The sequence below is a fragment of the Schistocerca serialis genome, chromosome 5, assembly GCF_023864345.2.
Source record: "Schistocerca serialis cubense isolate TAMUIC-IGC-003099 chromosome 5, iqSchSeri2.2, whole genome shotgun sequence".
In the NCBI taxonomy this organism is placed as follows: domain Eukaryota; kingdom Metazoa; phylum Arthropoda; class Insecta; order Orthoptera; family Acrididae; genus Schistocerca; species Schistocerca serialis.
Window position 1 is genome coordinate 2,438,542 of NC_064642.1, and position 24,115 is coordinate 2,462,656.

The 24,115-nt window shown below is 41.0% G+C and overlaps 1 protein-coding gene across 1 annotated transcript in view; it reads left to right on the top strand.

Annotated features, from left to right (window-relative positions):
• The window catches only part of LOC126481044 (nuclear pore complex protein Nup205), a 313,396-nt gene that overhangs the window by 109,898 nt on the left and 179,383 nt on the right, over positions 1-24,115 (top strand). Inside the window, exon 10 of the mRNA XM_050104525.1 lies at positions 4,362-4,532. Within this exon, the coding sequence (XP_049960482.1) occupies positions 4,362-4,532 (171 nt within the window). The remainder of the gene's footprint in view (positions 1-4,361; positions 4,533-24,115) is intronic.

The window sequence follows — 24,115 nt, forward strand, 5'->3', positions numbered from 1 at the left end:
CTCTGCTATATCCTCGGTTATCGACTACCAGGCAGCTGCAGTTGAAAGTGTGCGGTACAGTAGATTATAGTATGCTCTCACTACTAGCTGCTACAAGAGGCAGTCAGATACAAGTCTTTATAAAAGACCTTAGAGAACAACACCCTTGATCATTTTTCTTGTTGGGAGACTTCAGTGTACCCAATGTTTAATGAGGCTTGGGGGTGTCGGAGGACTGTGTGATGTCTCAGGAGCTGTATACACCATCTCTGGCACTGTCTCAATCATCCACAGCCATGGGTCCCTCTTTCTCCTTACTTGCTGTCACAGATTCTGATCAGTGAGTAGGTTGGTGACCTACACTCTGGTAACTATGCTCCATTGTGGATACAGCTAGCAAATGGAGCAGTCCCTGAAAGGGAGCTACCAAGATGAGTGATCAGCAAAGCCAACTGTATGCTGTGGAGCGAGCTGACTGTTTCTGGACTTTTGAACAGGATCCATGAATGGGTGGATAACGTAGTGTGTTCCTTCATGCTGCTGAAGCCCTTGGGTCACCTTAGGAGGCAGCATGTACCTTGATGAGTGACATACTATTTGCTGTTGATGTTAATTTGGCTTTATTTGCTAATACATCAGTCCTAATTGAAAATGAGATTTCTGGAAGAATTCCAGAAAGTGCCAAAACATTTTAGAACAACCTGAATCTTGGTTCCATCAAAATAGACTAAACCCAAATGTAACTAAAACCAAAATGATGCAGTTTGAAACTAAATCATTAGAAAAGAGTAAAAAGAATATAACTTACAATCATTAGAATATCACAGAGGCAAATCATGTTATGTCCTTGGTTCTAAATTTTGATAAAAAGTTAAATTAGAAGGTACACATTGACTACTTAGCAAACAAACTTAGTAGGTGAGCATCTTCAGTGCCTATTTCGTAAGATAACACAAACATAGGCACCAGAAAGGTAGTTTACTATAGCTGCTTTGAGTTGGTTGTTGGTTATAGCATAATTTTCTGGGGAAATTCAGCAAGTGTCTCAAGGCTCCTAGTATTAAAAAAAAAAAAAAAAAGGAATATGTGTGTTGCCAAACAGTGGCAATCATGTTGACCACTCTTAAAAATTTTTTTGTTTGAGGTGCTCTTATTCAAAAACCAACATATCTTCGACACTTCCCATTTCCACCACAACCACAACATTCACCATAGTGATGATTTTAAACTTACAGTACAACATTTAAAACTCTTATGCCCAAACACCAAAGTATATGGAATTAAAAATTCACACTATATTTAGCACAGAGCTTGGTTCACTGAAAAGATTGCTCTTTACTCTTCTGGTAGAAAAGTGCTATTATTCTATTAAAGAATTCATTTAGAACAGTTTCATAGTTTGAATAAGGGAACAATACGTTTTATTTTTGTGTACTGAAAACTATGATAAGTATTTTTGTGGCTATACCTCAGAAATTATATAAAATAATGTAAATTTTTGTAATTCTCCTAAAATGTTCTTATTGTACAACATAACATGACTCCTATAAATCAAATCAAACATTGTGAAAATTATATGTAATTAGATGAATAAATCACATTTCACAGTGCCGTTAAGCAGTCTGGGTCAGGTGTGCGACAAACTTGCCCCGTTGGAATGTAACAATATCAGAGAAGGGAAGATGCTATTCACCTTACACACACACACACACACACACACACACACACACACACACACACACACACACACTCATGCAAACACAACTTGCACACGTGTCTGCAGTCTCAGAGAGCTGAAACCACACTGTGAGAAGCAACACCAGTGCATGATGGGAGTGGCGACTGGGTGCGGGTAAGGAGGAGGCTAGGGTGGGGAGGGGGAGGGATAGTATGGTGGGAGTGGCGGACAGTGAAGTGTTGCAGTTTAGATGTAGGGCAGGAGAGAAGGTGCAGAGGGGGAGGGGTAAGGGAACAGAGAGGGGGCTGGATGGCAGAGGACAGTGACTAACGAAGGATGAGGCCAGGAGGGTTACGGGAACGTAGGATGTATTGCAGGGAATGTTCCCACCTGCGCAATTCAGAAAAGCTGGTGTTGGTGCGAAGCATCCATATGGCACAGGCTGTGAAGCAGTCGTTGAGATGAGGGATATCATGTTTGGCAGCGTGTTCAGCAACAGGGTGGTCCACTTGTTTTTTGGCCACAGTTTGTCAGTGGTCGTTCATGGGAACAGACGGCTTGTTGGTTATCATACCTACATAGAATGCAGCACAGTGATTGCAGCTTAGCTTGTAGATCACATGACTGGTTTCACAGGTAGCCCTGCCTTTGATGTGATATGTAATGTTAGTGACCAGACTGGAGTAGGTGGTGGTAGGAGGATAAGTCTCCATGACCAACTATATCCTCACCCGCAATTACTTCTCGTTTGAAGGCATTACCTACAAACAAATCTGCGATACGGCTGTGTGCACCCACATGGCACCATCCTATGCTAACCTATTCATGGGCCATCTACAGGAATCCTTCCTAAAAACCCAGAATCCTAAACCCCTCACCGGGTTCAGATTCATTGATGACATTTTTGATATCTGGATTGAAGGCGAGGACACCTTATTCACGTTCCTCCAGAACCTCAACAACTTCTTGTCCATTTGCTTCACCTGGTCCTACTCAACTCAACAAGCCACCTTCCTAGATGTTGACCTTCACCTCAGAGATGGCTACATCAGTAACTCCATCCATATCAAACCTACTAACCACCAGCAGTACCTCCATTTCGACAACTGCCATCTGTTCCATACCAAGTCCCTTCCGTACAGCCTAGCCACCCGTGCTCGTCGCATCTGCAGTGATGAGCAGTCCCTCTCAAAATATACCGAGGGTCTCACTGAAGCCTTCACTGACCCTAATTATCCTCCCATCCTTGTACAAAAACAAATCTACCGTGCCTTATCTTTCCAGTCTCCCACCACCTCCCAAAGTCCCACAGTCTGGCCACAGAGGAGCATTCCCCTCGTAACTCAGTACCATCCGGGACTGGAGCAACTGAATTACATTCTCTGCCAGGGTTTCGATTACCTCTCGTCGTGCCCTGAAATGAGAAATGTCCTGCCCACTATCCTTCCCACCACTCCTATCGTGGTATTCCGCCGTGCACCGACCCTACACAATATACTTGTCCATCCTTACACAACCCCTGCTCCCAATCCCTTACCTCAGGGCTCATACCCCTATAATAGACCTAGATGCAAGACCTGTCCCATACATCCTCCTACCACCACCTGAAACCACTCCAGTCACTAACATCACCCATCCCATCAAAGGCTGGGCTACCTGTGAAACCAGTCATGTGATCTACAAGCTAAGCTGCAACCACTGTGCTGCATTCTATGTAGGCATGACAACCAGCAAGCTGTCTGTCCACATGAATGGCCACTAACAAACTGTGTCCAAAAAAAAAGTGGACCACCCTGTTGCTGAACACGCTGCCAAACATGATATCCCTCGTCTCAAAGACTGCTTCACAGCCTGTGCCATAAGGATCCTTCCCGCCAACACCAGCTTTTCTGAATTGCGCAGCTGGGAACTTTTCCTGCAATACGTCCTACATTCCCAAAATCCTCCTGGCCTCAACCTTCGTTAGTCACTGTCCTCACCCAGCCAGCCCCTTCACCGTTCCCATTCCACCACTACACAGCCGTCATTCCACCACTACACTCAGTCTTTTTATTTCTCTGCTTTGGCTGTGAGAGAGATTGGACAGTCAGAGTGGAATTTCAGTCAATGAAAATTGTATTTAATACAATTATTTTGATTTACACATTTTAACATTATTTGTCTCTAATCATGTTAGTAAGGCACTAAAAACCCTGTTGTCGAGCATCCTCCCCCCCCCCCCCCCCACCCTCCCCCCCTCCCTCCCGTTTCTCTCATTAGTTAGTACAAAGGAGTTTTGATTACTATTAAACTTACGTCTCAGTGATTATAAAAAGCTAAGAATGGAATTGGAAACCCATTTTCAAAACAAAATTATTGCAGTTTCTGTTTGAACACTCTTTCTCATGTCTTGATGAGTTTGAAAATGAAGTAAATGATAATGATAATCAGTTTAGTTCTTCAAATGCCAATACAAGTATTACATATCTGAAGTTATTACTGTGGAACATATATGTGCATGTTGGGATTGTGACACGTTGCTTCCCGTCTACTCACTGTCTTCTAAAGCTTTTGTTTTAGACTGTGTACCGTGTTAACATTTATATAAAGTTACTTTGATAGACAAAAATAAGTATATAAATATTTAAGGTTTTTTACTGTATTTTTTCTTGCAATTTTCAAATAAACAGTGTTTTAATTTGCCTTTCTCATATTCTTATTGCAGGAAGGTTTAGAGCCTCCAGCAAGACTTCCACATCATTATGAGCATATGTTACTAGCCATGGCTCGTTTGTATCATTGTGATAGATTACAACAGGAACTTGTCCTCGAATACTGGAATCCTCCAGAAGAAAACAGAGGGAATATCCTTCCATTCCGTAGTACCCCTCGAAAGGTTGGTAACTGTAGAATATTAACTGATTTGTTACTTTAAAAGAGGATTGTGTTATATGCAGACCCTGAACTAGTAGGATTATTCCAAAATTGTCACATGGAGGAGGAGGAGGAGGAGGGAGGGGGGGGGGGGGGGGGGGGGGGAGGAAAGGAAAAAAAATAGTTAATAGGGCAATTGTAAACCACAAGAAACAGGTTGCCATACACAAAATGAAAGGATTGTGTAGATTGTTAAATTCTTAAGGTAAAATATAACAAGAAGATTCAAAAGATTCTGAACCAGTGAAGCTATGAAATTGGCAAATAATGGCTTTTATATACATATAAAACTGATCAAACGTTTTACAACACTTTCACAACTTGCATTTTTTGTTGTCGTAAACCTCTGTATCAATACTCTCTTGAGCACATGAAATGAAAAGCAAACTCTTAGTTCAGTTGAGTACGTTGTCTCCCCCTCCTGTCATGAACAGGAGAGTGCAGCTTATGTACACTGTTATGTCTATCAGCATATCTCAGAGACTCATTTCAGGCTCAGACTGTGTGCTCATTGTCACTTCACATCAGAAGGGGTATCAGCATGGGAAGGTGCCTACAAACCACTGTGACGTTATTTGGTTTTTCAACAGCTGTTTGTGAGAGACTAAAAATTGATGATCTCCCTCCTAATGATTGCCTGCAGTCAACACCACCAGCTGGTGAACATTGCTTACAAATTATGATTCACAAGTATCCCGAGGAGAATGCACAGAATTGTGTGCTTTCGTTGTGGAGACCATTGATTGAGTTGTTTTGACGCAGCCAACACACACCCAGACAGCACACAACTGCCGGTGAAGAAGGTGGACAAGAGAACAGCCAGAATGGAACGTTTTTTTTTTTTTTTTTTTTTTTTTTTTTTTTTTTTTTTTTTTTTTTTTTTTTTTTTTTTTTTTTAAAGGCCCTGGTAAATTGATGTGTAGTCCCATGGGTCCAACAGGGAAGTAGCCAGTCACAATTTGGATCTTTATCATATACTGACGCCATTGGGTGTAATGTAGGTTTGTCTTTTGATTCGCTCTAAAGCTAACCTTTCAGTTATGCTTAGTCTTTAAAAATGACAAAAGCAAGAACAAGCTATGTCCACCATGTGAACAGCCTCCTCCTACAGGCAGGAGTTGACTGAATGAACGGGTTGCAGTATCTGCTGACATAATCCAACTGAGCATGCTTATGACCAGTTGAAACTTGCATTGCATTATTTCAGGAACCCTCCTCACATACTGGATGATTATTGGAGTGCAGTTGGAGCGTGGAACAGGCCTGAGTAGCAAAGTGTTTCTGTAGATCATGTAGACGAGGATCATAACATGGTGCAATGTGAAGGGGGGGACCTGTATTGATTCAATATTGAATGTTACCTATCAGCACATTTGTTTCACGGATGTGCACTTTTGAAGAACTGCCTTTATATTTTGGCTATTATTTTGTTTTTATTTTGCAGTAAGGCTATTTTTTAAAGTTTACACAAGGCTTATTTCCCTGCTCCCCTTTAATTCAAATCCACATAAATTTGAAGGAATGCAGGCGATGGAAAACATTTTTTTGAGTGGTTTAGAATAACAACTGAAGCTATAGAGGAAACAATTTTTATGTTTCAGAAAAGGTAAATACATTGGGTAAGTAAAAACTTGGTGATAACATAAATAATTGAGGGAATACATGCTACCATTTTTAGATACAGGAAAAGCCGTTTTAATACAATCTCTATATTATGAAGAGAGTAATAGGGACTTTCTGTGTTTACGGAGGCTTAGTGGGAATAATTAAAATTGCTGCTCACAGTCTGGCCTCAGCAGCCAGAGACTGTCATATTGTGTGTGTGTGTGTGTGTGTGTGTGTGTGTGTGTGTGTGTGTGTTGCCGATAAAGATCTTTATGGCCGAAAGTTTATTTTCTGGCAGTCTAGTTCTTGTGCATACCTGTGACTCAGCATCTCCGCTATATGATAAGTAGCAACTATCCTTTTCATAATATTGTCATATTTTCCATTGTTTAGTAACTGAAATAAGAAATAATTGAGCTGTGTGTTAAGAAGGGTGAAACAGAGGGTTGAAGTTTCTGTTTAATATTATTTAATAGGAATGAAGAGATGAAAGAAAAATTAGCTACTGTATAAAAGTGAACCTCTTACACATTTATGTCCCTGCTTGTTGGGCGCCATAGGATACTAATAATCATAGTGTTGTACATTCTAAGATACTGAATATTTGTTTAGATTTTGGGGGATACAGAGCTATGCTCAGAAGGTATGCGGTTCAGGTCAAAAGCCCTGCACACTGTGCGTGTGCAACCGTTTCTGCTGCATGATCATTGTGAAATTCATGTCAGTTGTGAGTGAGACGTTGGGGGTGTGACGGTTGTGTATGTGATTACTGATTTGTCTGGCTGTGTCAAGAGTAATTCAGTTTTAAAATGGAAGGTAAAATGGGGTCAGGTCGCATTACGTGTAATGTCAATGTTCCTACATCAAAATTGATTCGCTACACGGATAGAATCCGACAGAAATTTACAATGCTTTGAGGTAGGTGTGTGGGAAGAGTGCAGTGAATTGTAGCACAGTATCATGGTGGGCTGCTCATTTCTGTGAAGGTCGGTTAAGCACTGAGGACAACCCAAGAAGTGGAAGGCATCAGCTGCAATGGACTATGCCTTTCACGTTACTATTAATGACATTATGAGAGACGATTGATGTAAAACATGAGGAAATTGCGTATGAAGTAAGAATGTCAGTATCACTCATATCAGTTTACTGAATCGTAACTGAAAAGTTAGACGAGAAAAATTGCTACGTGTCCTCGGAGTCTTTTGTGGCGGCACGACTGGATAAAATCTTCTCGGTTTTCAAGCCGCGTCAACTCCAGTAAAAGTCTTGAGCTTTTGATGACTAGTTCTGCCATCATTGTCAGGGGTAAAACTACTGACTGCTGGGGCCGGCACTATTTCCCACTTATACACCCACGATTATGGCCGCTGGTACCAGTCGGAGGGGGCCGAAATGGTGCGTGCGCAGGAGGCAGGTCGGGAAGCTCCTCCGCAGACCGAGTGATGTCAGGTGGTGTGGTGGGCCAGCACCACGTTTGAAACTGCCACTCCTGCCTTCTTACAAGTGTTGAACATCCTCCATTGCTTCGTTTTGACTTCCAAAGCCCGTCCCCATGCCCTACTCAGTGTGTAGCCCTGGTTTCTGTTGAAATTGTTGCTGTTCATTCCAATCTCAGTCGCCTCATTTATAACGGAGTTCCAGTATGTTGATGCATAAGCCAAGACTCTCGTGTTCTCAAATTGTATTTTGTACCTGTTTTTGAGGCAATGCTCAGCTGTGCCCATCTTGTCAGGTTTCCTTTGCTTGATGTGTCTCTTGTGCTCGGTACAGCACTCCGCAAATGTGCAAATTATCTGGCCTATATTGATGCTGCTGCACTTGCAAGGGACACCGTACATGTCGGGCACACAAAGAGCTGTGTCGTCTTTAACAGGGCGCGACGTATCTTGTATCTTGGGGGCGGGCTGGAACACTGGTCTCAATCTGTGTCTCTGAAGTACACGTCCTGACTTGGTGCTGGTTGCCCTATAGCAGGCTCATCCAAGAATTGCGCCCAGCGGGCGCTCCTGCACCCCGCGGGCGCAAGACAGTGTAGTTCAGCGCCCCGTCCGCGACCGTGTGTCGCTAGTGTCGGCATAGGAGCAAAAGAGAGAGAGAGAGAGAGAGAGAGAGAGAGAGACTGCACAGCACTGCTCTGCGCTGGACTGTCCTGCGGTCAGATCTAACCTAAACAAAGTATTCTATTTTAGAATTAATTTTATGTAAGGGATATAGAGCTTCCTTGTTACTGTTTGTAGTTACAAGTAAGTATTTTTTGTTATACTTCGTGCTACAATTTTTTGTATCACTTTTGAGAGTTTAGAAATCGGATCCTTAGTTTTCTGTTTTGTACGTAATAATTTTAACTGACCAAGTTTGAAAACTTACTAAAATAGAATTAAGGTTATAAAACTCTTTAATTCTTACAGTCAACATTGTTAAAGAAGACAATTAACATTTTACACTTTGTCTTTTTCGAGGAAACGATTTTGTCTAGGCTCGGTACAATATTCCGTGAGACTGCTAACCTCAAAGAATTGATTAAATTTTTATCACCATAGAATGAACGGTTATTAGTTTTAGCAAGCTTCAAAAGAGAGAAAAAGCGCTGACAAATATACGTGGAACAAAACATTGAGAGAACTTTGGTCGCGTGCTTGTGCAAAAGAGTATATTTCTCTCGTGGAAGACAGCTGTAAAAGTCATCCAAAGTTTTACACATAAGAAAGCGGTCCTTCAGGCGGATATGGCACTGTAGGTCAATCAGCTCTAGTTCAAGCACTTGTGAGACGTCCACTGGCCGAAGGGAAAACGGGCGAACAAATATATCTATCGGCTGGCGTTCGGGCGGTCCGCACGGCCAGCTAAGTGGCACGGCTCGGCCACTGCAGCAACGTACGAATTCGCCCGGGGCGCTGGCCGCGGGCGATCGCGGGCGCTAGCGCCGCAGGGGCACAGTTTGGACGAGCCTGCCCTATAGTATGGCAGGAAAACTGCTGACTTTGCTTCTTCTACTGATTCACGAGGCGTCCTGCTTCAGTGACACCTGATAGCATTTGCAATTTCTCTTCTGCTGTAGCGATTCCCCTTAACATGTACCTCAAGTGCTGCAACTCAGATTGTAGGTGGTAGTCATCAGAAATAACTTTGGCTCGGTGTATTAACATGTTCAGGACCGCTTTCTTGTGTACAGGGTGGAGAAAGCTACTGGAGTGCAAATATCAATCGTTGTGCATTGGTTTCCTTTACACTGAACGACAAAGCTGGCCTCCTGCCTTCCGCTCAACTAAAACATCTAAGAACGGTAGCTTGCTATCCTTCACCATCTCGATGGTAAATTTAATGTTGGGATGGACACAGTTTATGTGATACACGAACTGCTGCTGTGTATTTTCACCGTGAGGTTATATCAGGAAGGTGTCATCAGTGTACAAGACCTATTCAGAAAGTAGGGAATGTTTCCGTCTGGTGCCGCTAGGTGCACACTGATCACATACATTTTGGCATGTGCCTGTTTGGCAGCTCAGTCGGCATCCATCTGTGACAGCAGGAACGTCTGTGCATCTGGTTTTTTCGATATTCGAATTTGAAATGTGCGCTGCAGTCTAAAATCCCTCCAGTTGTGAGATGTGGCCTGTGACATGGTTTTTGTTGGCAAAAACCTAAAAAGTATAGAAATTTATCGTGAACTGTGCGAAGTGTACGGAAAGAACGTAATGAATGAATGTTCTGCCGGGAAATGGTGCATTCGATTTAAAAATGGCCGAACCAACGAACACGATGAAGAGAATAGTGGACGCCTGAGCTCTGTGACTGACGATCTGGTCGCTAAAGTTGACGAAACGATTCGTAAAAACCGTCACTTCACAATAATGGAGATTTCGCTTTCTTTTTCACAATTTTCACAGACTTTGTTGTTTGAAATTGTCACTCAAAAGCTAGGCTACCACAAATTTTGTGCACGATGGGTGCCCAAAATGCTTAAAGAGCACCGTAAAGAACAGCGAATGGGGGCAATGTTGACATTTCTGGAGGCCTACCACAAACCTCGTGATTCATTACTGGATCGAATCGCGACTGGTGATGAGACTTGGGTGAAACACGTCAGTTGCGAGACAACATTACCCTCCGTGGAGTGGGGGCACAAAAGGTCCCCCCCAAAAAAACAAGAAAATGTTTGCAAACCTTGTTAGCAAGGAAGTTGATGGCAACAGTGTTTTGGGATAGGCAAGGTGTGCTTCTTGTTGATTTTCTCGAACATGGAGAAACAATAAATTCTGTCCAGTACTGTCAAACTCTGCACAGCCTTAGAAGAGCAGTTCAAAACAAACGCTGAGGAAAGCTGACGTCCACTCACTGACTGAAGTCTCAGGCGGCAGAATTTTACGACGAAAGTATTTCAAATCTTGTCCATTGCTGTGATAAGTGCCTCAATGTGTTTGGTAACTATGTGGAAAAGTAGTATGTCGGTCACTCTTTCAGATGCATATGATAAAATGTATTTCTTGTACTTAATTTTTTTTAATACCAGAATGTTCCATACTTTCTGAATGGCTCTCTTACCTAAGGAAGCAAGATGTATGCGACTCCACAGAGTTCAGAGCCTACTCCTCTAAGTGCACCAACCCTCAGGGGCTCACCATTTTTTTTGCCGAGTACGGGCTAGGCTATCCTGACATTCTTGAGCTGGGGAACGGTAAGAGCCACCGGTCCTCTGCCACCGTAAGCTCTGGGCACGCTTCAGTGACAACCGTGTAGCGTGGCAGTGGAACGTTGTGTGTCACAGGGCATGGGGATCTTGGCTCGACTGCCTGGATCGCAAGGATGGAATAAACCTCTATAAAGAAAACCTCAATCTCGAGGTTTTCTGCGTGCTGATTAGATGCGTGGCTGTTGAGGTGGAACAGTCATTAGTGGGCAACCTCTGGGGAACCTGCCGCACGCCAGTTGTATGAGGCTTAGTCAGTCACACGGGGCTCTGTCTTGGGTGGACCCTTATTTCCCTACCTGCTCATGGGGCGGAGATGGAACCTTTGAAATCTTCTTCTTCTCCTCCCGGCGGGAAGGGTATACTATCGGGGAGTACTCACACCCAATCATCAAAAAGAATGAGGGAGGCTAGTCCTCCTGATAATAAAGATTGTTTGTTAGAATGAAGAAGGAGAGGCAGCGGAGACATGAGACAAATTATGGAAGAATATGACCATTCCAAATTAATATAAAAATTTCGTACTACTACTTTTTGATCTCATGCTTGAGAAACTGGAGCGTATAAATGAAATGTGAAACTATTTCCTAACAAAAACTTTTTGCTTGTAGCAGGCCGAACATGCATTTGATATTGATACTTCGTGAATTATATTCTGTTGTATTAAAAAAAAAGTGACCGTTTTTGCCAAAACAGATACACACAAACAAACACAAACACACACACAAAATTCAAGCTTTCGCAACAAACTGTTGCCTCATCGGGAAGAGGGAAGGAGAGGGAAAGACGAAAGGATGTGGGTTTTAAGGGAGAGGGTAAGGAGTCATTCCAATCCCAGGAGCGGAAAGCTTGCGAAAGCTTGAATTTTGTGTGTGTGTTTGTGTTTGTTTGTGTGTCTATCGACCTGCCAGCGCTTTCGTTAGGTAAGTCACATCATCTTTGTTTTTAGATATATTTTTCCCACGTGGAATGTTTCCCTCTATTATATTGACATCTGTGTTTTTAGATATACAACCTATACTTTGTCACACGCGAGTGCAATGAACTCTGACACCTGCATATGTTCACGGTTAAGATGGGAAGCTGACAGAGCAGGGCAGACTATTTGCATAAATATAACAGATAACGGAACACAATATTACTTTCAGGACTTATTCAAACTGAATAAGTTTTATAACATTACTATTAATATTCACTGCAGAATCATAAATTGGACACAGGTTAAGGATTATTTTTCAAACACTTTCCTAGTTGACATAAAATTATAAATGTAGTTCACTGCAAAATTATCAACTGGTCACAGTTTAAGTCTCTCTCAGGTATTGACTATTATTTAAAAAAGAAAGTTAATTGGAATTCACTAGCAGGCTACTTCTCACTGTCTTTTGAATAAAGAAATTATTTTTCTCATAAATAGTGATCTTTCTATTTGTTATCTAGCATTAGCACAGTAGACAAACTGTGGATCCTGTTATACTATTAATATGCACTTCCAATACACAAGAGAGACAAACATTTAGCAAATATGAATATATAACTATCCACTATTGCAGTTTTCCACTTTTACTGCAGTGAGACACAATGTTGACAAATTTACAAGAAACTGACTCACCTTTTGAAATTGGTTACAGGCAGCACTATGATCATTAACTAAGCAAAACTTTACGAGCCTCAGTTTTAAGAACTTTTAATCTTTCTACAGCAAATTGTCTTTATTACTACAGTCTTCTGCCTTCAAATAAATGATTAAATAGGTGTCTCTGAAATTTCACAGAACTACATTTGCTACCTCCCCCAATTTCACTGAATCCACTGTAAATCTGAATATTCCCTTCTTACCAAAGATCAAACAACAAATTATTTGGCTTTGAGGCTTTCATTTTTTCCACAAACTAGGACACTCGGTAATCATAATTCAAATGGAGAGGAACCTGAGAGGTGTTGTGATAAGGAAAAATTCAAGGTAGGTACATGAATTCAGTTATAAGTTACCTTATATTTTTGCACAGTAAAACATCTAAAAAGCTGATCCTTCACTGTACATTATTATAGCATTCCGATACAGTCATTGCGCAATGTGGTGGCAACTGCATGTTGGTAGGTGGATTTGCAGGCGGAATTGCTGGACTCTGTCCCTTCTTGGTGGCGATGATGGATACCAATTCCAGAATTGTTCCAGCTATTTATCCATCCATCTGAGGCATTGGAAAGTGGCAGAAAAAGCCTCTCTTGGAACCAGCACAATATACAACTTTTACTTGGCAGTGCACAGTTTAGTAGCTTGTCCCTGACTGACTCTTGGTTCCACCTTTTCTACCTAGGCCAACCACAATTTGCGCGCGCTGCACAGTTCTTTCCCCGAGGGAAACCACAAGACGTTTTACATACAAAATAACTAAGAACCCTAAGTGAGGATCAGCAGTTTACATAACAGCAACCAAACACATTAAATAAAACAGAACATTTGCACATATTGACATTTCTACAAAAAAATTATTCACACAGAAATTACAATTATACACAGTAAGTTTTGCTCCCTCCAAATGAGACAAAGAATTTAAATGACAGATATACTACATTGCATAGAATCAAACCACGACATCAAAGTTTTAACAAAGAAAGGAGTTTACAATTTTATGTTATCGATTCAAACACATTTACAGATACTCAGTGTTATAACATTAAACCAAAGCAAAAGGCAAAATAAATCCATACAGCATTAGAGCTATGGTGTTACAGTACTCCAAGAAAATTTACATCCGAATCTGGACATATGAATATGCACTGTAAGCCGAATTATGCATTTTAGTATGGTTCATGAAATTCCGATGCTCTTGGAGTGTCCTCTGATGTCTTGTTTCTTTTATGACGCAATGTAAGATCTTTTGATGTTTTACATGTGCGAACATATGGGCTTCCTGTGTCATCGTAGCTGCGCAAGCGCGGTGACGCCTGTTATCTGGCACTCTTTGGCAATTGCTGAAGTAAACGTATTTCTAACAGGTCGTGGGAAAATATTGCAAATGGTTGTTTGAAGAGCGTTACTTTCAAAGTAAATTTCCTTTTATGCAAGCTGAACGATGTGTAACAATGTACGATGAATTTCTTAAATCACAGAGCATTTGACTCTCATTTAAAAATCAACTCTTTGAGGATGACCATTTAGAAAAGTTTGAACCCAGAAGATCTGACATTTATGTTGTTGTTAAAAATCTTACTGTCTCATTTGTGTTATGTATCTTAAAGTGTAACATGCACAAAAAAGATCAATATTATATATGGAAGCTTAGCTTCTCTTGCAACTTATAGATATTTGAGACCACTATTATATGTGAAAAGCTTTGATTTTCTTGTAGCAACACTATGTATATGTATATTAACTTTTCCAATTTGGGTATAAGCGCTACTTAACAGTGATATTGCTATTGGCTATCATCGGCAGGCGAGATCACATGACACGAGCTATGACTGATTTACAAAAGCACATTTAAATCTCGATTTCAGTGCTTCGGAAAGTAACATGCAGTGTTCGGTGGAATTCAAATTTATACTTTCGTAATACGAAAATATGCAGTGTACATTTTGCTGCACATCAAAGATCTTTCCAAACCTCTTTTTTTTTATAATGAGTTTGGTTTTGTAAAGGGCCAGGAAATTCTACGCCGGTGTATAAAACCATAACCATTCAAATGATTGATAAGTTTTACAGTTACGATGAAAAGTATACTGTCATTTGACATGGAAAAAGGGTATTTTCACCTGGGAGAAAATGTATTTTTAACTGGGAAATCCTGGGCCGTTTGCTGGGTTCCAGGGCACATAGGCTTCCAGGGAAACGAACTCGCTGATGCTGCTGCCGAGGAGGCTTGCTCCCTTCCTCCTCCTGCTCGCTGTTCAGTGCCTCTGCGGGTTGTCACTTCATTTGTGGGCAGGAAGACCATATGTTGGTCGGAGTCTCAGTGGCTGGAAGTGAGGAATAATAAACTGTATTCCATTAAGTCTTTAGTGCAACCATGGATTAGCTCCTTCTGCTCGTGACGATGTGAAGAAGTAGCCCTTTCTCAGCTCAGAGTGGGACATTGGCCATTGACGCATAGATTCCTCTTACGTTGGGAGGAGCCCCCAGCATGTCAGAGATGCAGGACTCGGGTGTCAGTATGACATATTTTAACTGAATGTGTTTTATATGGTGACCTGAGGGTTGAACTGGGTCTCCCACAGGATTTTCCCTCTATTTTAATTGATAACGAGACGAGTGTTGTTCGTGTCTTAAGATTTTGTGTTGTGTCTGGAATTCTTCCCAAAAATACTGGGTATGAGATCTTAATGTGTCACTGAGTTGCTGGATCACATATTATTTCTAAGTCATCATCCAGCCACAGTTATTTGTCCCTTTTTTAACAGTATCTTTACAGGTATTTTATCCATGATTTTATTTAGTTATCCCACTGTGTCTTGCTGGTATTTTATTATGGGCTTTTCTGAAGCTCACCTTGTTGGGGTTGCTTTGATTCCTGTGATAGGATCAAATGTAGTTTTCCAGTGTATTGATCTCTTTCCTTCATCATCATCATCATCATCATTATCATCAAAGTGCTCCTTGGAGGAATTTGCGACTGCATGAGACAGTAGCGAGCCCATTGCTGTGCCATCTGTCATTTCATAATATTTGTCAGGGTACAAGAAGTACGTTGTTGTTAGAACATGACGGAACAACGTGACAATTCCAGGTGGAAACTGTTGAGCCAAAAGATCCAGCATGTCTTGTACTGGCCTCCTTGTAAAAAGTGACACCATGTCCAGGATAACTGTTACGTCATTTCGATGTATTTTCATTTTTCTTGAGCATTTCAACATATGTCAGCGTGTTTACAACATGATGTTCACAGTGACCCTGTTTTGGCACTAATAATTCTGCAAGATGTTTTGCCAGTCTGTAGTAGGCGAGCAGATTACATTAACTGTAGGCCTAGGAAGAGTGTGTTTCTTATGTATCTTCGGCAGCCTATAAAGTCTGGGAGCTCTGGTGACGTGAGGCATTAATTTCTTCACCACTTCATATGGTAAACCAGATTCTTTTAATAACTTCCCTATCTTCCTGACTATGGCCTGTGTCTGATCACGACTAACCTTCCGGTACCCTTCATCTACTGATACACTTAGCATCTTCAGGTGGTAGTCTTCAGTAGCCGACAAAGGAAATGCCACCTTCGTTCTAAGCACTGGCTTTCCTGCCGTACTGTGGGGCAACGAGCAGCAAGTTAGGACGTGTTTTTCATGACATGTGGCTTGAGACCAGTGTTCTAGCTAAGAGATATGTTGCTCCCCGTTAAAGACAACATAGCTCTTCGTGTCCCTGGCGAGTGCAGCAGCATCTATATACACCAGACAATTCGCACAGTTGCAGAGCATTGTACTGAACACAAGAGACATTTTAAGCAAAGGGAGCTTGACAAGTTGGCCATAGCGGAGCATTGCCTCGAAAATGGACACACAATAAAATTTAAGGACACAAGAGTCTGGGCTCATGCATCAACATACTGAGACTCCGTTATAAAAGAGGTGATTGAGATTAGAATGAACAGTAACAATTTCAACAGAGACCAGGGCTACACACTGAGTAGAGGATGGAGGAAGGCTTTGGAAATTGAAAGGAAGCAATGGTGGATGCTTAACACTTGTAGGGAAGCTGGGGCAGCAGTTTCAAACGTGGTGCCAGCCCCTCGCGCCACCTGCCGGTCACTCGATCGCACGATGGGCCAGAGTTGCTGTGTGCTGCCCAACTTGGCTTCAACGCACACATTGTTTTGGCCCTCTATGATCAGTGCCAGTGGCTGTAATCGTAGGTATATAAGCGGGAAATAGTGCCAACCCCAGCAGTCAGAAGTTTTACTCCTGTTGACAATGGTGGAGCTAGTCATTGAAAGCTCAAGAATTTTATTTGAATTGACACACATTGAAAACCGAGACGATTTTATCCAGAAACGTTGCTGCCAGAAGGTTTCCCCATGATCTGAGTGAAGAGCAGTAAGGAGGTTGCAGAAGAATTCTTCAGCTTTATTGAACAGAAGGAGAAAATATTTTGAAAAGGATTGTTGCATTTGATGAAACATGGAATACAAGATTTTGAACCAGAACTGAAGTTGTTGCCACAATGGAAAGGTCCTGACCGTCCACGCCTGGGGGGGGGGGGGGGGGGGGGGGAAAAAAATTCCACCACCAACAGTCAAAGATGAAACTGATAAGTTTTTGCATATGACATAATGGGGCCATAGCTACAAATAGTACACCAGGGGATGTCTGTAATAGGCATGTACTACAAGGTGTTTTTGCAAAAGGTTTTGCTCCCAAAAATTCATCAAAGAAGGCCTGACGTTCTTGCAGCTGGTGTCCTCATGCAAGACCACATATTGCCCTACCAGCAAGAGAAATGCTTGACAAATATGGATGGGAAATACTTCCTCATCCACCATACAGTCCTGATATGAGCCCACCAGACTTTGATTTGTTTTCCAAATTGAAGGAACAACTTCATGGAAAACATTTTGATGCAGCTGATGAAGCCTCCAGTGAGGTGACTGAAGTAATCAGACAGCTCAACAATGAAATGGAGATTATATTGAAGGCCTGTAAATGTATTTTGTAAAATAAATTATTTTCTTCAATTCTATATTTCAGTGTGCAGAACTTGGGTGAAATGACCCTCATATGTAGAAGAAATAGAGATCTTTCACTCTGTGGAGACACTGAAACAAATGTGATGTACAGATATCCACATGAAGTCTCCTTGATTACCAAAGGCAATTAAAAAGTAATTATGAGGTTTAGGTTGTTGCAGTTTGCAGCCTCATGTAACTAAAAAAATTAATACACTTCTACTTGGTCTCTTTTCATAACCCATAACTTGTGTAGATGGTTGTCAGTCTCTACCTGTGTGCGCACAAACACCTCTGCAGTGCTGCAGACTGTTCCAGCCACAGTTCTTATGCCAAGGTCACATACAGATGAGTCATACACAGTATGTTCCACATAGCCCCAGAGGAAGAAATCTGGAGGGGATACGTCTGGAGATTGCAGTTGATCCATCACATCCTGTCTATTGCTGTGGATATGTTCAGTCCAGGAAGCCATGAACATGTCTCCTCCAGTAATGTGATGCAGTCCTGGTGGTAGATCACATTTGGCTGGAGAAGAAGCAGCTGAGGGACAACAAAGTTCAGATAGTCAGTTTCTGTTAATGTTTGCTTGATTAAGAAAAATGGTCTCATCTGTGCTACCTTTCATCAGTGCACGCCACACATTCACTTTTACACTATCTCCGATAAGCTCCTGAAAACAGTGTGGGTTTTCTGAACCCCAGATGCAAGTGCTGTGCCTATTAACCTTCCCACGTGTGTGGAAGGTTGCTTCATCGGAGGATGAAACATTTTGTATACAGTTGGCTTTGCCTAACCCGATTCAGCACCTTAATAGCAAATACATGGCAAAGGTGAAAGTCATCTTGGTTCAATTCTTGCACAATTTGGAATCTGAAAGGCTAAAAGTGAAGTCATTGATGCAGCATCTTGTAAATTGGTGAATGAGGGATGTTTCACTCTTGTGACGCTCTGCAAACTGACTGTGATGGGCTTCTTTGGAAGGTCTCTCTGGTGTGCTCTGCCATTTTATCAGATGCTCATTTTCTGCCATAACATGACTATCTGCTTACACTCCCAGGGGCTGGGAACTTGTCATACCGAGCCTTAATTGTCGTAATGCCTGGTGGCTCCCTTTGAAATTCACGTCGGAAAAATCTTGTGACAGCAAAGAGCGATTTCTTTTCCATGTGACATACCGTGTATTGGAATGTCTTGGGGAGTAGACATTTCTGGTAATTATTTTGAGTTATTTTATTTATTTTTATTCACCCGGAGATCATCTAACAATGATATAGTACTTGTGGTAATACAACAAAACTAAGAAGCTCAGTATACACAGAATACAAGCTCTCAGAGGATAGGACAGGTGATTGATGGTAGCCTTGAGGAAGCTACTGTCCTGGCATTTGCCTGAAGTGTTGTAGGAAAAACAAGAGAAAACCAAAATGAGAATGGCTTTGCACAGTGAACTTCAACCTCCTGAATATGAGGTTAATGTCTACAGCTTGTGACGAAGCAAGCTGGGATATTTTTACTTCCCCTCTTGTTTTGCCATCTGACAAATTAAAAATTCATTCTTCAATTTTAACAAGTTAACATTAACATACATGAATATTATCTGCATTTCCATAAAAGAGAAATGTTGGCCCCTCAGTTTTAAAGAAGATAACACCAGGTCTAATTTCAAGCTTAGTTTTATGTATATAATTGATTTTCTAATAATTGATTTTCTAATTTTAACTATTTCTAGTTAGTATCTTCTGTTATTGGGTGAAACCAGTAATCGTTTTGTAACTTAAATTCTATTGTTGACTTATTAACAAATATAGATTCTGTACTAGTTATAAGCATTTGGAGGAACAACTAAAAGTATTCTTAAAGTATTTGTTTGGCTCTGTTCAAAAACATGTTAGCAAAGCCAGACCTTAATTAATTCCAAAGTAATTAACAGTTTTCTCAGAAGTATTGGTTAAGTAACTATACTTGTTAATTTCATCATTTAAACAAATAATTTGGCCTAACTCTTGAAGTAGAAGAAACTGTTAAAAAGCCGTAATTTTTTGATGCATTGAGTTAATTTAATAAGTTAAGTTTTAATTGTAATTTCTGTAAATTTAACTTTAAACATTGCATACAGTCAGTCCACGACCAAGTTTCAGACGAGGATTGTGTGTTGGTTAGAACGACGACAGTGCATCAACTTAACAGCGAAATAAATGTTACACTAATAGGCCATGTGTTAAAGCAATGACAGCATCTATTCCATACGTACTTGATTATTCCGAAAAAACTGTGAATTTGTGGTTATGTTTTTACTGCTCATTAATGTTCAACAGTAAACTATTGTAGCAGTATGTGGATGTTCACCTGCAAACTATTAATGAGGCTTATGGAAAGTTAAACAATAATGCATTGGCCATATTAAATGTGTATATGAGGGGTTGTGAAAAATGAAAGTAAACATCTGTGAAACGTAACTGTGCACCTGTCAACTACATTATTTACTGTAGTCATTGTTCAAATTACAAACCCTATTTTTCAGCCAGTGTAGCAACGCAGTACATTGACACTGAGGACAACAAACGAAGAAATAAAAGTAGGTGAACCGCTACAAGCTGAAGTACCTCATACAGTTGGTACCTGTGTACAATGTTTTTAGATTTGCATACAACCAGGGGACCCATGGGAAACTTTCGCACTTTTATAGTTTTAAATCAAGAATTTATTATTCAAGGGGTGTGAGGAAAGTAATGACTGTTTTTTTTTATCTATCAGAGTTTTTATTTTTTCAAACAACAATATTGTCCCCTTGAAAGTATTTCTCTTCTTCCCTTCAGCAGCTGTAGACTGGTGGAGTCGTCAATCCCAGTCTTGATAGTAGTGATGAGAGGCTTCCCGTGGTAGGGTCTTTAACATGTCACTCGCATTCTTTTGAATGTTCTCGAGAGTCCCAAAATATATCCGTTTAAGACATTTGTCAATTTTGGGAAAAGAAAACGTCACGAGGTCTCAAATCATTGAATAGGGGGTGTGGAACAACAGGAATATCTTTCGCGGTCAAAAATTCCCTGAGTCTCACGTGGATGTCTTTGCAAAACACTTGGCTGGCATTTGTCCTGTGGGAATAAATTATTTATGCATGATACCCCTACTGTCAAAAAAGCAAATCAGCATTGTTTTGATCTTTGATTTGCTCATTCGAGCTTGCTTTGCCTGAGATGATGTCTGATTGTGCCACTTCTCACTTTGCCACCTTATCCCAGGATCGTAATAAAAAATGCAGCATTCATCACCTGTGGTCACATGAATGAACCACTCGTGCTCATTGTCAATCCTCTCAAGATTATCAACACATGTTTCATTGATTGCCCTTCTGCTCGGTTGTGAGGTTTTGCGGCATAATTTTGGCCAAAACTGTGGTCAAAATTTGATGTACAGTGAAAGTGTTTAACAGGTCATCCACCGTGCTTATTGTTAAACATCAGTGTGATCTCACAAGAGCATACACCTGTTTGTTGTTTTTTGAAGTTTGAAGTCTCCCTGAGAGAGGCTCATCTTCACTATGTTCTCTGCCTTCCAAAAATGATTTGTGCCAGTGAAACACTTGTGCTCTTGATATAAGGAATGTTCCCCATAGGCCTGTTTCTCAATTTTTCAAAGCTCACACTCACAGATTCGCCGAGTTTAGCACAAAAATTGATGGCATAATGTTCCTCTAAAATCTGCTGTTCCATTCTCGTAGCACACAATAAAAACAACTTGAGGGATGGCCCTTTCGAAAATCATGTGATGGCTGTATGGAGCTGAAACCCATACTGAGTATCTGGAAGGGATGAACACACTGGTCTGCACTAGAAGAACAGCAAAGCATTGTCAGATCGCACACGGTGTCGTCAGTCTTATTACTTTTCTCTCACACATTTCCATACACATAATTTTAAACAAAATTCTTTACAGAGCACTACACTTCCTTGTTGTGAACAATACATGACGTCAGAATGTAATGTTCGTGTACTTTTTGTTTTTTATTTTTTTAAAGGATATAAAAAAGTTAGTTGATTTAGTCACCAGTGAAAAGGCTGCATACAATTGATCACAACCCAAGACGGGATTTGGTAAATACAGTCCCAGTATTTGAAGTGTTTGTCCCTGTGATTTGTTTGTAGCGATCGCAAATGCAGTTTTAATAGACAACTGTCTACTTGTCAGTTGAAAAGGCATGTTTGTTTGTGTTAAATTTATCCGTGGTATTACAACAGTTTTCCCAGTGTCAATGAGCTGAATATTAATCGGAAATAAGTTGAGTTGTTTTACAACCATGTGTGATCCATTGACTAAGCCCTGTCTAGTGTTCAGGTTTCTTATCAGCAGCGCAATAGTGTTTTTCTTTAGTATAAGTTAATGTGGTGGTAATCCTGATGGATCTAATCAGTGTAAGAATTCTACAGGACGTTTGTCATTTTGGAAAATATGTTCGTTTAGAAAAGTCAGTTTGTATGTTTGGCAGAGATGGACTATGATAGTGGTCATGGTTATTGTCTGACAGTGCTGTATGCAAATTGTCCAGTTAAGAAGTATTTTAAAACAAATAAAATAATCCAGAATCAAATTCACCCTTTTTCTGAGTCTCTCAAGGACATTTTTGTAAAACAATTGGTTGACAGTGTGTCCTGGATGAACAAATTCTTTATGCATCATATCCCAAGTGTCAAAAAAGCAAATCAGTCCTTCCCCCAGGCTGTGGCCAAGCCATGTCTCCACAATATCCTTTCTCTTCAGTAGAGCACTTGCCTGCAAAAGGCAAAGGTCCCGAGTTCGAGAGTCTCGGTCTGGCACGCAATTTTAATCTTCCAGGAAGTTTCAAATAAAATACTACTTGTAATAAGGTAATATGAAAAAGGAGTCAGTTATTCATGAATAATCACTGAGCTTCATGAAGTACAGGTATGATGCCCTTTTGCCTGTGGTAAGTTAAAAGTCTCTTTTATGTTACAATTTTCCACAAATAGTAAGTTTTAGTGCAAAATCGATATGTGATATCAGAAGCCGGTTAGAAAACCTTTCTAGCGATACATGATACATCCCTGTATGATTAGTTATGTGGTGAGAAAAAGGGGTATTGACTTGAGAAATAATATATATTGATTCACATTATCGCCGCACACAGTTAGGATACCCACTGATGTCTTCTGGCAATGAAGATGCTGCTGTGCCCCTTGCACTAACTTCAATCTGTTCGGGAAACTAACACAAGGGCTGCAAACATCCAACTACGCTCCATGTAAATCTTCCTGTCCTTTCTTTGACCACCTGAATGTTCGCCTCACCTCATTAGCTGAGCGGTCAGCACAACGCAAGTGCCATGCAATGGGGCCCGGATTCGATTCCGGCTGGGTTGGAGGTTTTCTCCTCTCAGGGACGTTGTGTTGTCTTCATCATCATCATCATCATCATCATCATCATATCGTCCCCACCAACATGCAACTCGCCAAATTGGCGTCAACTCAAAAGACTTGTACCAGGTGTCAGGTCTACCCGACGGGAGGGCCTAGCCACATGACATTTCATTTTACCATCTGGATAACTGAGTCCGCATCCACCCCAGGATGAGTGATGATGTACTCAGGAGAATGATGGTACATTACTATCATGCAATTTAGAACTTGACATTTGATTTTCTTGTGGAAGCAATGAACTGTGAATATGTATTGAAATGAAACAGGGTGTTGTAGTTATCCCCTTTCATTATCAACCACTTATCTCAGTCTTCCAAGTAGTCTATATTTGTGTAGTATGAATTACTTATGAAAAATGTCTCAGCTGCCTTCTTGAAGAGATACATATTAGTAATCTAGCTGCCTTCTTGAACAGATATATATTAGTAATCTCGTTCATTTCCTTGGGCAGTGTATTACGCAATCCTATTCCATAACAGAAAATGTTGTTTTAAGTTTTTTGTTTCTTTTTCCTTGGCAAATGTTAGCCCAAACTGGCTCTTGTTCCATGATTATGTATTGAACCACTAGTGAAATACTTGGTAGTGTTTTCCCTGATAAGTGCTGCAGATTGGTAGATAGAGGTACTCACTCGGTGCAGAAAGGATGGCCAGTTTTTAGACGCAAGGGTGGTTTGATAAGTCTGGTAAAAAAGTGAGGAAAAAATGTCGTTATATGAGATATGCTGTTGGTCTAGTGATCCCCCAGGTATTTCATCCCATTGGAGAAATAGATTATGTCAAACTCTGCAAAATACTTGTTGACTGCAACTATCACTGCCTCATTAATTGAAACTTTCTTCCCAGCAAGCCATTGTTTCAAGTCAAGGAACGGGAAGAAGTGAGTTGAATAGGGCAGATGAGGAACCAGTTCAAAGCCCAACTCGAGCACTTTTGCCATTGTTATCGCTGATGTATGGGACCTGCCAGGTTAGCCGAGAGCACTAACGCGCTGCTCCCTGGACTCGGTTGGGCATGCCGGCCCCGGATTGAATCCGCCCAGCAGATTAACGATGGGGGCCGGTGTGCTGGCCAGCCTGAATGTGTTTTTTAGGCAGTTTTCCACATCCCCCCAGGTGAATACCGGGCTGGTCCCCATGTCCCGCCTCAGTTACACAGCT